At 38.8% G+C, this 19,126-nt stretch overlaps 1 protein-coding gene across 4 annotated transcripts in view; it reads right to left on the bottom strand.

The window, feature by feature from the left end:
- Positions 1 to 19,126, bottom strand: part of LOC127660904 (potassium voltage-gated channel subfamily H member 5-like) — a 69,018-nt gene that overhangs the window by 49,281 nt on the left and 611 nt on the right. For all 4 annotated transcript variants that reach the window (XM_052151377.1, XM_052151379.1, XM_052151378.1 and 1 more), the window contains exons 2-6: positions 18,399 to 18,522; positions 15,901 to 16,007; positions 15,451 to 15,579; positions 7,725 to 7,843; positions 5,911 to 6,303 (exon numbers count right to left, since the gene is read on the bottom strand). In XM_052151377.1, coding sequence (XP_052007337.1) covers positions 5,911 to 6,303; positions 7,725 to 7,843; positions 15,451 to 15,579; positions 15,901 to 16,007; positions 18,399 to 18,522 — 872 coding nt within the window. The remainder of the gene's footprint in view (positions 1 to 5,910; positions 6,304 to 7,724; positions 7,844 to 15,450; positions 15,580 to 15,900; positions 16,008 to 18,398; positions 18,523 to 19,126) is intronic.

The following is a 19,126-nucleotide window of genomic DNA, read 5'->3' as shown; positions in this document are numbered from 1 at the left end:
CAAAGATGCTCTATTGGGTTGAGATCTGGTGACTATGGGGGCCATTTTAGTACAGTGAACTCATTGTCATGTTCAAGAAACCAATTTGAAATGATTCGAGCTTTGTGACATGGTGCATTATCCTGCTGGAAGTAGCCATCAGAGGATGGGTACATGGTGGCCATAAAGGGATGGACATGGTCAGAAACAATGCTCAGGTAGGCCGTGGCATTTAAACGATGCCCAATTGGCACTAAGGGGCCTAAAGTGTGCCAAGAAAACATCCCCCACACCATTACACCACCACCACCAGCCTGCACAGTGGTAACAAGGCATGATGTATCCATGTTCTCATTCTGTTTACGCCAAATTCTGACTCTACCATCTGAATGTCTCAACAGAAATCGAGACTCATCAGACCAGGCAACATTTTTCCAGTCTTCAACTGTCCAATTTTGGTGAGCTCTTGCAAATTGTAGCCTCTTTTTCCTATTTGTAGTGGAGATGAGTGGTACCCGGTGGGGTCTTCTGCTATTGTAGCTCATCCGCCTCAAGGTTGTGCGTGTTGTGGCTTCACAAATGCATTGCTGCATACCTCGGTTGTAACGAGTGGTTATTTCAGGCAAAGTTGCTCTTCTATCAGCTTGAATCAGTCGGCCCATTCTCCTCTGACCTCTAGCACCAACAAGGCATTTTCGCCCACAGGACTGCCGCATACTGGATGTTTTTCCCTTTTCACACCATTCTTTGTAAACCCTAGAAATGGTTGTGCGTGAAAATCCCAGTAACTGAGCAGATTGTGAAATACTCAGACCGGCCCGTCTGGCACCAACAACCATGCCACGCTCAAAATTGCTTAAATCACCTTTCTTTCCCATTCTGGCATTCAGTTTGAAGTTCAGGAGATTGTCTTGACCAGGACCACACCCCTAAATTCATTGAAGCAACTGCCATGTGATTGGTTGATTAGATAATTGCATTAATGAGAAATTGAACAGGTGTTCCTAATAATCCTTTAGGTGAGTGTATATGCTAACAAATACTGTATGAGCAGTAATTAATCAATAGTAGATCATATGCGATCGCTTGATATTATTGTCCGTTATTTATGTATTATCCAGAATATAATTTTTTCCTTTCATATAAAACTGAATACAGTAACTGAATAAAAAAAACTATCAACGTTGATTTTTGCAGATAACCGATAGCTCAAAAAGCAACTATCGGCACTAATATATTGGTAAAATCAATATATCGGTTGACCTCTAGTTACTACATACACAGATTTGCGCTATATAAACCCATAATTAAACATTCATCTCCAGGCTGACATGCAGCACACAGAGGGGAAATAAATTTTATACTCAATCTGCCTGGTTAAGTCACTTTTTCAATGTCGTTAATCACAAAGCCATTAAAACAGAGAACTGCCAAAGAGTTAAACTATTTGGCACATAACATTGTTATGTAGACTCACATTCTGTTCTCATTATGAAGCACTTAGTGCTATTCAAATTTTTCAGTTAGCTGAACTCACTATTTAGTCATCATTGCACAAAATAAAATTCTGAAATTTGTTCTATATTTGGAGCAGGTGAGCTGAGCCCAGACGACAGGAGCGGTGTGAAAACAGTTGGACAAAAGAATCACTTAGGAGAGAACATGCTGTACTTTCCCCAAATGAGCTCACAAATTTTAGTCAAATGGTAAAAGCCTGTGAACATTTTATTTCAGTTCACTTCAGTCTTGTGACTTAATTCAACTCACCCAGTGTAACCATCTGACTGTTAGGGGTTAGCACCGTGGCTGAGGGTTCATCCTGTATATAAGTGTCAGTCATACTTGTGTATGAAAAATGTGTAAAGACATGTAAAAATCATATTGAATTGTCCCTTTAAAGCCCCATTCACATCAGCTTGTCACTTGGTGGCGATTTTTGTATGTCGCTAGTGGGCGTTCCTACTACTGCCGTTGCTCTAATGTTATTGGTGGACTCCATAACTGGCATAAAGTAGCTTTTGAAAATGCCATGTTCCACTAAAGGTGACGTCCTGTGGCTGCCTTGGCTCATGGGGAAGGTCGAGCACATATGGTAAAGCGCAATGTTAAGCTTATTCATTAAATCAACTTATGTGCAGTGAACCTTTTCTAATGCATCTGTCTCAGTGGAACAGTCCATCTATATACATATATATATATATATATATATATATATATCACTCTGGTATGAATGGCCTCTTTTAGAAATGCTTTAGCCATTAGATACATATGTACTCAAGAAAATAAAAAACATCAAAATAGGGAACATCCCTTGACAATAAGGGTACACTTCTTTTCTTGGCAAGGTTGTTGTGCGTACCCTGAGATTAAATCCCGCAGGAATGCGATTATGAATTTTATTTCAGTTTTATATAATAGAATGTAATGGTAATAGTTACATGTTAAAAATTATTAATATTACTTTAGAGTGCTTATAAGTGTCAACCAAGCCTCCAGCCATGACACCTATTTCAAATCTACTGAGTTTGCATGGATGATTTAAAGCGAAATACAAGACACAAAATACAAACCATTTTATTTGGTTAATTTTCTTTTAGTAAATTAATTTAGCTAGTTTTATTATCTATAACTTACACTCAACATGTAAAACTACATTAACAGTAATCACGTCATTCAGGGAAAAGCTACATGTTCACCTTCTTTAGAGATAAGCTTCAGATCACTCTTTATTGAGCTGAGACACATTTTGCACTTCCTCTTATGTTGTGTATGGAAAATATGTGCACAAAAGAAGTGGCAAGAGCACAAGAGAGCGATGTAAAACAGTCTGAAGATGTAAAAATGCAATTACTGATTAAAGCAGGTGTTTATACCATTTCCTGTTATTTATACTGCTTGTTGCAGCAATATGAACTTTACATAAATGTTGGTGTTGGTGGTGGTTTGGGTTTGGTTGACCCTGGCGCCCCCTCAAAAAAATGGTGCATGACGCCCCTGTTCGCTATCATTAGTAGTTGCTCACGAGTGTTGCTCGTAATTTGCATAAAGTTGAAATTGTCTCTGAAATTTTCACCTCGTGCCACTAGAAGTCACTGTGATCACACTGAACATTTATGAGATTGTGTCGCTATGTTGCACAATGCTGTTGGCAGTGGGAATGGGGCTTAACTCTGTGAGGCAAGTCAAATAACTCTCCATCCATCTTGGCAAAGCCCCTGGAAAGCTATTTTCTTCCTATGTAATAAGCATGCAAATACAGCCCCTATCTACAGAAATGTTCAAAACTGTTGGCTAAGCTCAAGTTTTTATTACATATTTCAAACCACCAATAATATCTGACAAAAATAGTATAACTTTGATTCATTGACTGAAATCAGGCTTAAAAAAAATAGCTTTTGCACATTGTACAATATAACAATAAGGATGCCTTCACTAATAAGGAAAACTGTTATCCTTAGTCACCTTTAATATCCGTCTCACCATTGCATCTTTTTTTCTATACAATAATAGTCAGTTGACTGAGGCTAATATTTTGCCTAAAATCTCCTTTTGTGTTCCACTGAAGAAAGAAGGTCATACAGGTTTGGGACACCATGAGGGTGAGTAAATGGCAGAATTTTCATTTTTGTGTAAACTATGCCTTTAAGGCTTTAGTTCAAATCTAATTTTCATCTATATTTGTTTAACCCATGTTTTATGGAGTATTTGTTTCTATAAAAAAAAAATTGTCCACTGTACATGTTTTATAAAAAAAAATTTGGCAGAACAATCTGTATCAAGGTACACAACAGTACAAAAAGTATAATTGTAGGTGGATAGTTAGTGGCAGCAACTTAAAAATAATAATAATAATAATAATATTTATAGGCGCCTTTCAAGACTCTCAAGGACACCTTACAGACATAATCAATTTTACAATAAGAAAAGATAAAAACCTAAAATCACATATAAAAATGTGCATTATCATAGGAATATATACAGTCATAAATAAGAGTTATTTGTAGTAACCTAATTTAAAAAGGTGGGTTTTGAGGAGGGACTTGAAAGTGGAAAGACGATCACAATTACGGATATCTGGCATTAATAAGCATTTATACAGCACTAAATGTGTTCTTATATTTCTATATACTGTAAGTACAGAATGTGTATTTGTACAAATATATGGATTTGTCTACACTGACATGAAATGGCTTGACATGTTTATACAGAAATTCACATGAATGTTTTTTTCTCTGATTTTGCTAGCCTGCCTAGATTCAGAGGACCTTTATGAGAATAAGCAATGAAGATTACATAATGTTCACAGCAAAGTCTTTCAAATTCTCTTTCATGTGGTAAGAAATCCACATGTAAAATAAATTAGTGAATTTCTGCTACATGATTTCACCTATGGTTCTTCTGAAGGAACTTCAGATTGTGTGTATTTAGTTTGAGTTATTTGTCAGAGACAACACGCAATACTACATTCAAATACAGAACTGAATTCTGTTATCAAGCAAAAACCAGCCAACACTTGCCATGCAGCTGTGAATAAAGGATTTATATCATACTAGTGAGCATATGCTTTATTGTTGATATTTAATGACACACACATTGTTGGTAGTCATAACATATGAAAAACTAAAGGGCGAATTTAAATTAAACAATTGCATCATTTCATTAGTGTGCGGTATTTCAGCACAAAATCAGCATTTAATATTTTTGGTACTCTTCATTTTTTTGACCTAGTTTTTTCCACACCAAGTCAATTGTTGTGGTATAAACTATTTCAGATAAACTCATCCCTAAATGGCATATAAAAACCTGTGGTTGACATGCCATTCATTTTCTGTCCACATTCCTGACTAAGTTGACAGTTCTTGGCCAGAATAAGCTGCAAACTATACCAGACTTTTACTGATAGTCAAAAGTCTGGCAAGGATAAACATCCTTTTTAATAGATTTTTTTCTGGCAGATAAAAGTATTGCTGCTGGTTCAGAAATGTATTTTTTGTAAAAGTTATCAAGCTCTTCAGATATTTAAATTAACATCTGATCAAGAAGCTAGTGCATTATGCTCAGAAGAGTACCGGTAAGGAATCATGAGTGATTTTCGTCTGTGCCGCTTTATGTGAAAGAGCTTACTTCAGCCTCTCTAACATTAAAGTTTCAACTTTACACAATACGTAATTGAATTGGGTAGAGAACTATGCAAACTAATAATGTTTATTGTCCACTTAGTTCCTCGAAATAAGCCCTTTATTTCTTCGAATTAACCCATTTATCAGCCCATTTATCAGGCAACTAAATGTCACACAAGAGAGACCAAAGGTGAATTTCCTAGAAAGTTATTAAGTTTATATTAGTCGAGTATTAATCAAATTAGTCATTTAGAGCAGGAGCAGGCTTGTTATTCCAAAAAATGAAAAGCAACAGAAGCAATTAACAAAAAAAAATAAAAATTCACCGTTTCTACATTTGTTGTTATTTGTAATTGCATGGGGCCTAAAATCACATTATTTCCCATACACCATGTCCAAACCAGGTGCAACACATTGAAGCAACAAGCTATAAAAGCAACCTCTTCTGCGTTAGTCGAAGGTTTTGTCCTAACCAGCTGCGACCACAACAAGTAATGAGCGACAGGACATTCTGTCTGTCACTTTGTTGCTATTACTGTTGTGTCACTCTGTGTATCCCCGGCCCCAGCTCCACATAGCTGTATTTTAAAGATCAGATACAATACAATAAAGTCAAAAGTTTAAACACATTTGTATGACTGAATTTGATTCTCATGATCTTAAATATCTTTTAATCTACATGCTTTAATGTTTGAAATAAGTTTTGCAAACAAATTTGCATTTGCGTTACAGTTGCATAGTGTCTGGTTAGGACATGGTGTTACATTTCCTCTGTCTTCTCTCCCTCTATCTCTTTCTAATGGTCTCTTACCTCATCCACATTTTCGAAAGCATTGATGATGTCATAGGGCAGACAGGACAGCAGGTCTATAATGAACCAGGTCTTCAGGTAGTTCATCCTGATCAGCTTGGGGTCAGAGATCACCTCCCCTCCTGGTCCTACAAACGTGGTGTGGAAGTTGAGGACGATGTCCACCAGGAAAATTACATCCACCACACTGTCCAGAACCAGCCAAGTGATGTTATTCTGTTTGGTCTTAAAGGAGACATTGTAAGGGACCATGATGGCCGTGTAGAAGGTTAGAATGAGGATCACCCAGTCCCACGTGGTCTTAAAGGTGCAGTAGTGTAAGATGATGTGTGGGGGTGTCTTAGGGGCTTCCTGCTTATACTGAGGAAGGATATCAGAGCCGAGCTGAAGCACCTGAGAGACGAATGAGACAGAGAGTTAAAGGGAGTGAAGAATGCGAGATACTGTATAGATGGTCGCAAAAAAGTGTCAAATTAGCTTACATCTGATTAATGATCCAAGAAATAGAGCAGAATCCTACATTAATTTTATGTAATGAATGTAGGATTCTGAACATGGATATGGATATGTTCAGGAGTTTTACATTTTTAAAACTCCTAAAAAAAATTATTTCCATGTTTATATGAGAGAAAGAAAATCCAGATTTTCATTATAGTCTCAGACTTTAGGACCCCAGTGGACTGTATATTGAGGGACAAAGATGGTGAAATAGAAATCAATTACAGGAAAAGGTTTGTTTTAAATATAAGTTCTAGTTCTGGCTAATTGACTCTCTCCCTTTACAGTACACTTTTGGGTTTTACACAATGCATGCTTGCACACAAGGTTTACTCAGAGATTTAGCAGGATTTCTTCTCCTGAAGCAAATGAAGAACAGAATAATGAAAGACAGAAAAAAGATGATGATTAATGGGAAATCATATAAGGTAAGACTAGATTTGTATTTCCTAAAGGAAATATCAGTGCTTGCAAGGCAGCAAAAGAATAGTGTTAAAGTTTCAATTTAGTTTTGGTTTTGGTTTTGGGCTTTTCTGTGTAATTGAAATTTTGCATCATGACACTCAGCAAGTATCTTGTTTTCTGTGGGCTGTGCATGAGAATCAACACATACACACAGGACGCATCTGCTATTTCGGCGTCTCTGTGTCAATTTTAAAACATTTCAACTTGTAAAAAATACATCAAGACAACTGCAATCTGTTCCATTCCTTTGTGAACGGAGTGAGAAATATCAACACGCTGCTGCCTTGAAAGCACAGCAATAACACTTATGTGCAGATCAGAGACATTAAACCATGATAAAAGCAGCAAGCCTCTCAGGAAAACCCTATCCTTGAATGTTCTCTCATCAAAAACTCATTAGAGAACCTCAGATAAAGACACAATACAGCATAGTATTCCTCTTGTCCTTATTCCTCAGCAAGTTCCTCTTGTCCCACACACACACACACGCTTCCCACCTATTTACCACCAGTGCACAACATTGATAGAGCAATAAATGACAGACAAGAAAAGAAGAAAAGCAAACAAGGGTTTTGAGACACACACATACGCCCCTCCCAGTGTTAATTATTAATAGCAGCTTGTGGCAGTGCGGCCTGAAAGCAGCTCACTGTAGACTTCTGCTGTCCAAAAGACGAGTGTGAGATTTCATTTTAGCACCATCCTTTTGTGTGTGCGTGCGTGCGTGCGTGCGTGTGTGTTTGTTTGATTCTATTACAAGTTTGTCCTCCATGAGATTAAGTTTAGCATAACCTTGTACTCTGCAGTCAAGGAAGTAAGCAAATCCTGCGGTTGTGTGCACGTGTTCTCACCTCTGCAAGTCTGGAGGGTTTGTGCAAGTTGATGTCAGTTCTGCTCATGGGCGTAAGCTGCTGAATGGTGCTTTTGCTGTTTGTCAAAGCTCTAGTCAAACGTGCAAACTTAGTCCAACCTACAAGAAACACAGAATTACAATTTACACAATATACAAATAAAATACATTACAATAGCTGTATTGTTGAAAATTAATATTTCAAACATTTGTTCATTATCTCACTATGGGAAATGCCTCTATATTCCAGACTGTGGAAGCATCAATAATACCATGTCTGTCCGAAGGGTTGACAAATCACAACATTTTAAAGGACCCTGTCTCCTTCCTATAATAAAAGCTGTAATGCTCTGAAATTACATTTGTGCTTTCCTCCCTTTGAAGACTTTTCCTCAGCACCACAGCCGCATGATTTAACTGTTCGCAGACATACCGGCAAAGCTAATGCCGCCAAGCATAGTTGCAGTATTTCCCTGCTTTTCACTAAGCAGTGGTTTATCTTGATAACTACTGCTTTAGAGAGAGTAAGAACGTTTTCTTTCTGGAGCTTACCTTGCGTTGTTCTCCATGCTCCATGGCTTCGTCCAAAGTCACCATGTACATTAATATGGGTGAATCGTCTCACTTGTTTCCTGCTACCTGCGGATTTATAATCACAGGAAGGAACCCTCACTTGATGAACTGGATACTACCAGTTGGGGGTGGTGGTGGCATTATAGATAATGAACACCTCCGCTAGGCTGGAGATCCAGTAGTCCAGCAAGACTTTTATGATGGTAAGAATCTTACCTCTTATCTCTCACCTGTAAAATAACTGCTGTCAGCACTGCTTGCTTGCCTCAGTGAAATGACACACTTTTGGAATAGGGACTATGCGTCGCTTGACGTGAGCGGTATGGATGAGCATGGGCTCTCTAGTTACCCTACTGTTGAACTTTCTGTGGCCCACCACCTGCATCCAAATAGGAAGGTCCATCACTTCCTGGGAAATTGGAGAGCTTCACAGCTTCAATGTACAAATCTTTGACTCTGTCAATGAGAGTGCTTTATTCTATCTCTCTTTTGATGGCTTATCAGGCCTAGCTGTATAGTTGGGTAGGCAACTGGACACCGACATTTCAAACCCGACAGGAGGAGATCTGCAACCTGACCGTCCTCAATATGCGCACATCATAGGATGCAGTACAAACTTGCCGCCGGACGATGCCCCTAGTCCCTTGCTGGTGAGAGATCATTCTGGCTTAATCTGTTTAGCCTCAATGAAACTGGACCTTATTGATACCCCTGCTGACTTGAAAGAGCTGTTTGGTTTAGTCACTGCAGCAATGCGGCAGAAATGTGACCTTCATAAAAGGAAGGATAGGCATTTGATTTCTGACTTCCGTGCAAACAAGCTTCCAATCTTCTGATTCCAAAGATAGATAGGGGGGCTGCACCCAATATTGGATCTAGGTGCCCTCAACAGGAACTTGAGAAAATACAAATTCAGGATGCTCACACACAAAGCACTTTCACGTTCTATCCATCCATGAGACTGGTTTACAACAGTTGATCTCAAGGATGCGTATTTTCACATAAGCATTAATCCTGCTCACATAAAGTATGATTACAAAGGCGATTACCGGTCTACACTATCACAGGAGCATGTAGAACTGGACATAGAGATTAACTCACCTTTCTATCTTCGGTTTCAGAAATAGAGTATGTGGGTCTATAGATTAACTCTGTTTTGCATCATGCTATGCAGTCAAGGAGACGAATAGTGGCATTTCACCATTGTCTCTTTCTGTTCAGATGAGGGAATTTGGAACCATTAGGGACCTGCATTTGTGTCCCCGTCCATCATCTTGCTCACATGATAACCATATCATCAGAGTGTTTGAATGTTCTCCTTCAGAGGGGGGGGAACCCACATTGTTCAAAACCAGCAGCCCTTTGAGTCTTTGAGTCCAGTGTCTTTGAGAGGTGCAGATGACAGATGCATCTCTGTCAGGCTGGGGGCTGTTTATCAGGGCAGGTCAGTAAACAGCCTGTTGTCACCCAGGCTACACATTGTCTATAGAAACCTCAAAGTATTGTCTGTGTTTCTAGCCCTGAAACACTATTTGCCATAGCTGCATGGCTGTCATGTTCTGGTCAGAATGGACAATACAGACAAAAAATTGTTACATACATCAACCGTCATGGGGGACGTGCTCTCTTAAGCCTCACAATATAACGTGCAAGCTGACTGTGTTGACCAATGCGTGTGAGTCATGTTGTGGGAGTACTGAAGGGGGGAAATCCTCTGTTTGGAGAATGGAGACATCTACCGCAAGTGGTCATTCAGACATGGGAGAGATTCAGGAAAGCTGCCATAAATATCTTCACTTCATGAGCAAACACGCAATGTCCACTTTATATCTCACTTGAGGACAATGATGCACCTTTTTGTGTGGATGCGCTGGCTCGTCCATGGCCAAACGAGCTGCTCTGTGCATTTCCACCATTAAGCCTAATATCTTTCAGTCTGACCAGAATATGGGAGTATGTACTAGCTCTCCTATTTATAGCTTGGCTGGGGAGGTCCTGCTGGCGAATCCATGGCACCACCCATTATGTAGAGATCTTCTTTCACAAGCAAATGGGCAAATATTTAATCCTCACCTGGAACAAGTAGCTCTTTGGATTTGGCCTATGAGAGGTACAATTAGATTGCTACTATTCAGAGCACAAGGGTGCCATCTACTCGCTCCTTATATGATAACAAGTAGCATGTATTTGAGGCCTGGTGTGAATGAAAGGTAGTTGTTCTTTTTCAGTGTTTGGTGGGTATCGTTCTTTGCTTCTAGCAGAGTTTGTTGGACAGGAATAAAGCCTTCTTCACTATTAAAGTGTATTTGGCTTCTATTTTGGCTTGCCCTGTGGGGTTAGAAAATACCTTGGTTGGCAGGCATCCTCTCATATGCAGATTTATGAAGGGCATGCTGCGTTTGTGCCTATTAAGTCGTTGATTCAGTCATGTGATCTGCCTGTGGTGCTCAATCCAATCTCATAGGTACCGTTTGAGTCCCTGGGTAGTGTTTATGTTAAGCTCCTAACTTTAAAGACTCTTTTGCTTCTCGCATTGGTTTTCATAACTTAAACTTCAATAAATGTTGTGCTTATATATTAGCCCTTGTGACAGTATGGTTAGGCTGTTGCCTAATCCTGCTTTTGTTCCTAAGGTCAGTAACTGGTCTTACAACAGCCCTACCTTGGAGTGTGCTTTCCACACCCCTCCCTTTTCATCAGAAGGTGAAAAAAGGCTGTATTGTCTTTGTCCGGTTGCACTTTTATTCAGCCAGGACAGAATTGTTTAGAAAGAGTGATCTCTGTGTCTTGGGCTACTCTCCATAGAGAGAAGCCCAGCTCTTCTCAATGCTTGTCTCATTGGATGATGGAAGCGATTGAGTTGGCTTATAACGCTAAGGGACTGGAACCCCTAAAGGGACTAAAAGCCCATTCCACTTTGGGCAAGGCCAGAGCCATATAAAGAGAGAGTTGCGACAACTCCATTGACTCCAATGGAAAGTTTTTTTTAAAGCAATGGCGGCTCGTAGAGCCTCTCAATAGTTCCCGGAAGTAGCAGCAAACACCGTAGAGATGCATCAGAACAAACCGTTTGCGACGCACTTTTAATAGGTGAGACGTTTAAAGAATAATATTATCTTATTCTGTATATTATCAGTACATCTAAATAAAAACAACTTGTAAATTAAAACCTTATAGTTGAGTATTACTCATTAAATTAGGAGATAAGGGATGTTATCGGATAACTAACAGATTAGGCAAGGATTGGAGCTGGATAAAGTTAGTAACGAACACCCTATTGTAACGTTCCTGTGTTGTCTGCCCTATGTTCTCTGTTTCACCCATCACGTTTATGTCATGTTTCCGTGTGGTCTGCTCTGTGTTTTCCATTTCATCCGTCACCGATCCCGTTCCATGTCACATTTTCCCTGTTGTCCACCCTGAGTCTCGCTGTCTGTGTAGAAAACTTCAATTCCCACAATTCCCGGCCTCCCTAACTACCTGCACTCATCATTGTTCTCACCTGTGTCTCGTTTAGTCTTTATTGTGTCCTTGTGTATTTAAACCCTGTTTGTTCCTCCATTCCCTTGTCGGTCGTTGTATTTGATGTTCCATGTTTCCAATATTTTATGCCTGCTCTTGTTCCCTTGTTTGATTGTTTGTGGATGTTTCGTGTTCGTGTGTTTATTTCATTTTCCCATCGTGGACCTTTAATTTGTTCCAGTGTTTTGTGTTCCTCTTATTATTTAATAAAACTGCTTTTGGATCCACACCTCTCGTCTGTCTTGTCCCGCTTCCACACCATTCGTGACACCTATTAATTGTACAATCTTTGCAAATACCTCACACATTTTTTTGTTGTTGTAATTTTAATTTAGATTTAGATTGCTCCTGCTGACTTGAGCCAACCATTTTTTTCTCCTCTCCATGTCAGTGGGGAAGCCATACATTCGCACACCTTTCTCTGAGCGATTGGAGCATCCCCATGCAGCACAGCAAACCATGATGAAGACTATGCAACGACAACATGAAAGAAAGGACACATACAAAATGCTTGGCATGCTATTTAATTTATTAGAAATGTATTCATGAATTGCTGTAAATAGTTATTGCATTTATTTGAATAAAAATACAAAAAAGTAATATCAGTAATATATTATTACAATTTAAAATAACTGTTTTCTATTTTAATGTATTTTAAAATGTAATTTACTCCTGTGATGCCAAGCTGAATTTTCAGCCTCATTACTTTTGAACGGCAGTTTATATACGCAGTATGCTTAAGTTGTTTTAAAGCTGAATATATTGTGTATATGAATAAGTATTGTAAGAATTATACATTAGATATATAATATTTATAATACATAAATAATTATATTACTATATATAGAATTGTAAGAATTGTAAACAATAAGCTTCATTTCACTAAATTTTACATTTACGTAACTGCTGCTAATAGTTAATAGTTCATTGACCCATTGTGCGGTGCGAGCTGGAAATCACCTGCCACCAGCCTGTCTCTGTACTATCTGAAAAGTCATAAATATGACATTAGTTACCATGAGATTAGTGAAAACAATGAACAAGAGGCAACAGAAACCCTAGCTTGCAATAAGTTGAGGCAAATAACGGTAAGCGAACACTAATCCTCAAATATTAGCTGATTTGATCTTTAAAAAACAACATCGCTGTAACAACATACTCATGCTACATACATATGTCGGTGTGTTACATAAATATATAAAATAAATGCATTTATTGACTACTAATGACCAGAAATTGCAGTTCTGTCACTCTACTCTAACAGTTTGGAATGACCGCAAAAGCACTTCCTGGAACTATCTGAAGTCTACGTGAATCATGTGACGATCAAGCATTTAGAACTTCCGTTGTCGCAACTCTCTCTTTATATGGCTCTGGGCAAGGCCACCTCATGGGATTTATTTAAAGGCGTGTCCGTAGAGGATATTTGTGCTGGGCTTCCCTGAACACATTTATCAGGTTTTACCAGATGTTACTGCACTGTCAATGGTCCATAGAGTTCTCAGGGTCTGCTCTTTAGAGTAATGAGCAGTTATCTTTCATTTCTCTCCATCACTGTTCGGAGGGGTGGCTTCAGAAAGCATGCAATAAAGGAGTTGGCCACATATTTCCCATAGTGAGATACCAAATGAATGTTCAATAGAGAAGGTTAAGTAACCTGCGTTACCCCTGTTTGGAGTGAGGTACCTCATCAGACTTCCCTGCTTGCATAGTTAGGGGGAAAAGTGTGCTTAGAATATCGTTTCAGAGCATTATAGTGGTTATTACAGGGAGGAGGCAGGCTCCTTTAACAAGCTGTTATTGGTCTGTCCTTCGGACAGATGTAGTGCTCCCATAGTATCCCACTACTAGTGCTCCCATAGTATGTCATGCCTGAAACGTTTCCCATAGTGAGATCCCTCAATCCATTATCAATCTTAGTGGATTATTTCCATAGTTTATGTGATGAACTGACTTCATACATCAACCATAAATTACCTAGGCACCAGTTAGATAAAAAGAAGTGGAAAAAAGTAAAGTTAGTTCAGTGGAAAGGTCTAGCTAGCATCATTTGTCTGGACATGCCACTTGGTAAGATATTTTCTATCTAATTAAATGGCATTCATTCATTCATTTTAAATGTAGCTCAGTTTTGGGGCTACTGTATAACAAAAACATTAATAAGGCAGGTGATAATTTTCTGTGACTCAGATCTGGCTCAGCAAAGTTCTCCATGTTGAGTAAATGTGAAACAAATGCTTGCTGTCAATGTGCCATACAAATGCTGGATAGAAAATATAACAACTCGAACACTCTCTCAAGCTGTTTCAGATAGGCTCTTTCTCACTCTCTCTGTTATTCTTTTGTGAGCAGCACTCATTTCACAAACATGTGAATCTCACCAAAACATGTCTAGGTCACATTTTAGCCAAAATCAATAGAAAGAAAAAGAAAGAAATTATACATTGCATAAGTAATGAAGCTTATTTTACGGAACATTAAAGATGCAATCAGTAATTTTTTTTCCTCATTAAAAAAGTTTAACTTCTAAAGACATGAATTGTAATTTTGCAATTTATGTAGGAAATCCTGACCACTCATATTACAATTAAGCCTCCAGTCATATCAGTAACCTTATAAAAGCTGTTTTATTGTACATACTAAATTTCTACAATGCTGCATCCAAGCCGCTAGGTGTCCATGTAAGTCCAAGATGACACAAAGACAAAGGTTACTGAGTGCACCTTTAAAGATAACTTTTCATTGTTAAAATACTTTCTCCTGTTAGACAAGTGTATATATTTCATTTAAACAAATAAACACGTTTTGTCACATGCATATTTGAACATTACACTTGCGTGTGAGTTCCAGAGGAAAAATTTCAAGTAGATATAGCTGTAGGCCAGAGACCTCCAAATGGGAGCGGGATCTCCAAAAGAGGGAGGGTTTACTCCAAAAGGGGGTGGGACTATTTCAAAAGGGGGTTGTGCCAACTCCAAAAGGGTTAAGGTTAGGGGCCATATATCTTTGCCAGGGCTGAACTGGTAATTTGGCATAACGGGCATTTTCTTGGTGGGCCGACGCACTTTGGGGCCAATCAGGGGTGGACTGTCCATTGGAAAAACAGAGTGGGCCGGTGTGTCGCCTGCGAACTGGGCCAAATGGGCCGTGATAAGTTCAAATGAGCCAGCGCATTATGCAGAATGGACCACAAAACGGCACCACGATATGCTGAAAAGGACAGGGAACACAGCCACCACCACCCCCACCCACCCCCCATCCCCCCGCTCAACAACTTTTGGGCCAGTTGCTAGTCCAGCCCTGATCTTAACATTTACGTATTTAGCAAATGCTTTTATGCAAAGCGACTTACAAATGAGGAGAACAACAGAAGCAATTATACTGTAGCTTTAATGGCGATTTGGAGCTCACGCCCCATTCTGGAGCTATGCCTGCAGCTGGCATCTGGCAATGCTTGTCAATCAAAAACAAATATGCATTTATATGATATATGCAGATTTGATTAAGTGTTTATCTGTCAGAACAAACACATGTCCAACATTACATTGTGATAATATCAACTGTGATTTTTAGGCAAGAATCTATTTTGTATGCATCTCTAACATTACAAGTGGACAGCTGGACCAACTCACCCCTGGTGTTTTCATCTTCAATAGGTTGTTTAAAAACAGTGATATCTTTAAATGTACACAGGAACAGAACCACTTTGTCATTTTCATTTCGGATCGGTGCAATCTGCATGTAGAACCACACTGGAGTTCCTGTAAAGGTCAAGGTCAGCTTCAGCAGACAATTTGTGTGGACACTGTGCGATCAAACATTTGGCTGTTCTAGAGAGCCTGTGTGTTTAAAATAACAAAGATATAGATCTGTGCAGTCTTTGAAGTTTGTGGTTTGATTAGATCACAATGAAATATACTGTGTTCTGCGTAACAGCTAGTAGAGCTTTTCTTCTAATCAATGTTTCTCTGTTGCTTAAAATAATGCTACTAGACATTCTAAGATCACCAAGATAAGTGAGAATCTGTAAAAATCTATGTATGTGTACGTATGTAAGTGTCTGTGTTTCAAGTCTCACTTACTGTTCTTTCTGTACAGCAGTACTTCAAAGCAGTTTGACTCATAGTTGTCAAAGGCTTGTTTCACCTTTTCTATGGTCTTCTTGTCTGTCAGCTCCCCATACATAAAACTAGAGGGAGAGATTTTTAAGATTTTAAGGCATTCATTTCTTATTTTCTATCCAAAAACTTTAAAACAAAGATTAAAAGATTACAAAGATTTTCTGAAATTCAAATGCACCTTGTTAGATTTGTAGTATGGAGTCTCCAAAACCTGCAGGACATAATATTTGTGGCTCAGCGCTTTATAAATACAGTCAGGTCCATAAATATTGGGACATCGACACAATTCTAATCTTTTTGGCTCTATACACCACCACAATGGATTTGAAATGAAACGAACAAGATGTGCTTTAACTGCAGACTTTCAGCTTTAATTTGAGGGTATTTACATCCAAATCAGGTGAACGGTGTAGGAATTACAACAGTTTGTATATGTGCCTCCCACTTTTTAAGGGACCAAAAGTAATGGGACAGATTAACAATCATAAATCAAACTTTCACTTTTTAATACTTGGTTGCAAATCCTTTGCAGTCAATTACAGCCTGAAGTCTGGAACGCATAGACATCACCAGACGCTGGGTTTCATCCCTGGTGATGCTCTGCCAGGCCTCTACTGCAACTGTCTTCAGTTCCTGCTTGTTCTTGGGGCATTTTCCCTTCAGTTTTGTCTTCAGCAATTGAAATGCATGCTCAATCAGATTCAGGTCAGGTGATTGAATTGGGCATTGCATAAGATTCCACTTCTTTCCCTTAAAAAACTCTTTGGTTGCTTTCGCAGTATACTTCGGGTCATTGTCCATCTGTACTGTGAAGTGCCGTCCAATGAGTTCTGAAGCATTTGGCTGAATATGAGCAGATAATATTGCCCGAAACACTTCAGAATTCATCCTGCTGCTTTTGTCAGCAGTCACATCATCAATAAATACAAGAGAACCAGTTCCATTGGCAGCCATACATGCCAACGCCATGACACTACCACCACCATGCTTCACTGATGAGGTGGTATGCTTTGGATCATGAGCAGTTCCTTTCCTTCTCCATACTCTTCTCTTCCCATCACTCTGGTACAAGTTGATCTTTGTCTCATCTGTTCATAGGATGTAGATGTTGTTTGGCAAACTCTAATCTTGCCTTCCTGTTTTTGAGGCTCACCAATGGTTTACATCTTGTGGTGAACCCTCTGTATTCACTCTGGTGAAGTCTTCTCTTGATTGTTGACTTTGACACACATACACCTACCTCCTGGAGAGTGTTCTTGATCTGGCCAACTGTTGTGAAGGGTGTTTTCTTCACCAGGGAAAGAATTCTTCGGTCATCCACCACAGTTGTTTTCCGTGGTCTTCCGGGTCTTTTGGTGTTGCTGAGCTCACTGGTGTGTTCTTTCTTTTTAAGAATGTTCCAAACAGTTGATTTGGCCACACCTAATGTTTTTGCTATCTCTCTGATGGGTTTGTTTTGATTTTTCAGCCTAATGATGGCTTGCTTCACTGATAGTGACAGCTCTTTGGATCTCATATTGAGAGTTGACAGCTACAGATTCCAAATGCAAATAGCACACTTGAAATGAACTTTGGACCTTTTATCTGCTCCTTGTAAATGGGATAATGAGGGAATAACACACATACCTGGCCATGGAACAGCTGAGCAGCCAATTGTCCCATTACTTTTGGTCCCTTAAAAAGTGGGAGGCACATATACAAACTGTTGTAATTCCTACACCGTTCACCTGATTTGGATGTAAATACACTCATATTAAAGCTGAAAATCTGCAGTTAAAGCATTTAGTTTCACTTCAAATCCATTGTGGTGGTGTATAGAGCCAAAAAGATTAGAATTGTGTCGATGTCCCAATATTTATGGACCTGACCGTATATATTTCTTTTTTTTTTTGTGGTATGCCGCTACGATGCCAAATCATGGCCTGGCCCATAAGACACTTATATTAAATTATATTAAGTGCTAATAAATAGAAAAATAAAAATCTATAATTTTAACCACAAAATCTTTTACATAAGTTAATGGATAAATTATCAAGATTTCAAGATTTGATTTGCTATGATTTAATATGTAATATTTGAATCTGAAAATAAGGAGGTCGACTGCCCATGTTGCCCATGCCTAAATCCGCCACTGGACACACACACGTGCGCGCGCGCACACACACACACACACACACACACACACACACACACACACACACACACACACACACACACAGTCTCAGAGTGGTGAGCATCAGAGCTTAAGTGCTAGGAAATCCAAAGATGATTATGACATCTTCACATTTAGTTTTTTAGCAAAGGTTTCATATTGATCTACTACACCGAATAACTGGAATTTGCTTTAACCAAAAGGCTCTTTAAGGTACTGCAATTCTAGAGATCTTCAAAACAGCATGAACTGTGTAACATCTTAAATATTCAGATGCATGTCTAATGTCACGTGTGTATACTCTCACCTGCATGTGCTGCTTTTCTGCATGACCTCTGCTCTGTGGTATCCAGACAGCTTGCAGAAGCCGTCATTACTGTAAACTACAGGCCAGTCTACAATCTGAGCATTCCCCAGCAGAAAACTTGTTTCTGAATGTTCAGAGAAGAGAACAAAAAATTATAGAGACTTCAAGAATCACAACTCTGTCCTGACACACACAATTACTTAAGCAGTCCCAGTCTTTGTTTAACTGTGTACCACTTTCACTGATCCATTAGAACCTTAGTGAACTCTGCAACAAAAAGACCAAGAAAATTGTGTTTTTGCTGTTAATGGGATTTTCAAGAGACTCTGGAGCTTTTGTCTTTCGTGTCTTATATACTATATAATCCACAGATAAAGGTTGTTTTTAATACAGCATGATGACTGGACACAAACACATTACTGTGACACGAAATCAGAAAGCCTGCGCACTCTACCGGCGATAAATGCAACAGTCCGAAATTTTAATTATTTTTAATCAACTAAACGAATGTTGTACAATTTCAGAATCAGTTAATAAATTTGATTCTTAACGTTTTTGTTTTATTTTTTACTTTAAAATTATTTCTCCAAATCAACTTCTCATATTATCGGTAAAATCGAATGTAAAATCGCTTGATTAAAAAAAAAAAAAATAGCAGACTCATTTAAATTCTACAGAGCAGTGATGATATAATATTTTGTTTTATTAGCTCATCTGCAGTGAAGACT

The sequence above is a fragment of the Xyrauchen texanus genome, chromosome 20 (assembly GCF_025860055.1).
Source record: "Xyrauchen texanus isolate HMW12.3.18 chromosome 20, RBS_HiC_50CHRs, whole genome shotgun sequence".
Classification (NCBI taxonomy): domain Eukaryota; kingdom Metazoa; phylum Chordata; class Actinopteri; order Cypriniformes; family Catostomidae; genus Xyrauchen; species Xyrauchen texanus.
The sequence above is the reverse complement of the archived record's forward strand: the minus strand, read 5'-3'. Positions and strand labels throughout refer to the sequence as shown.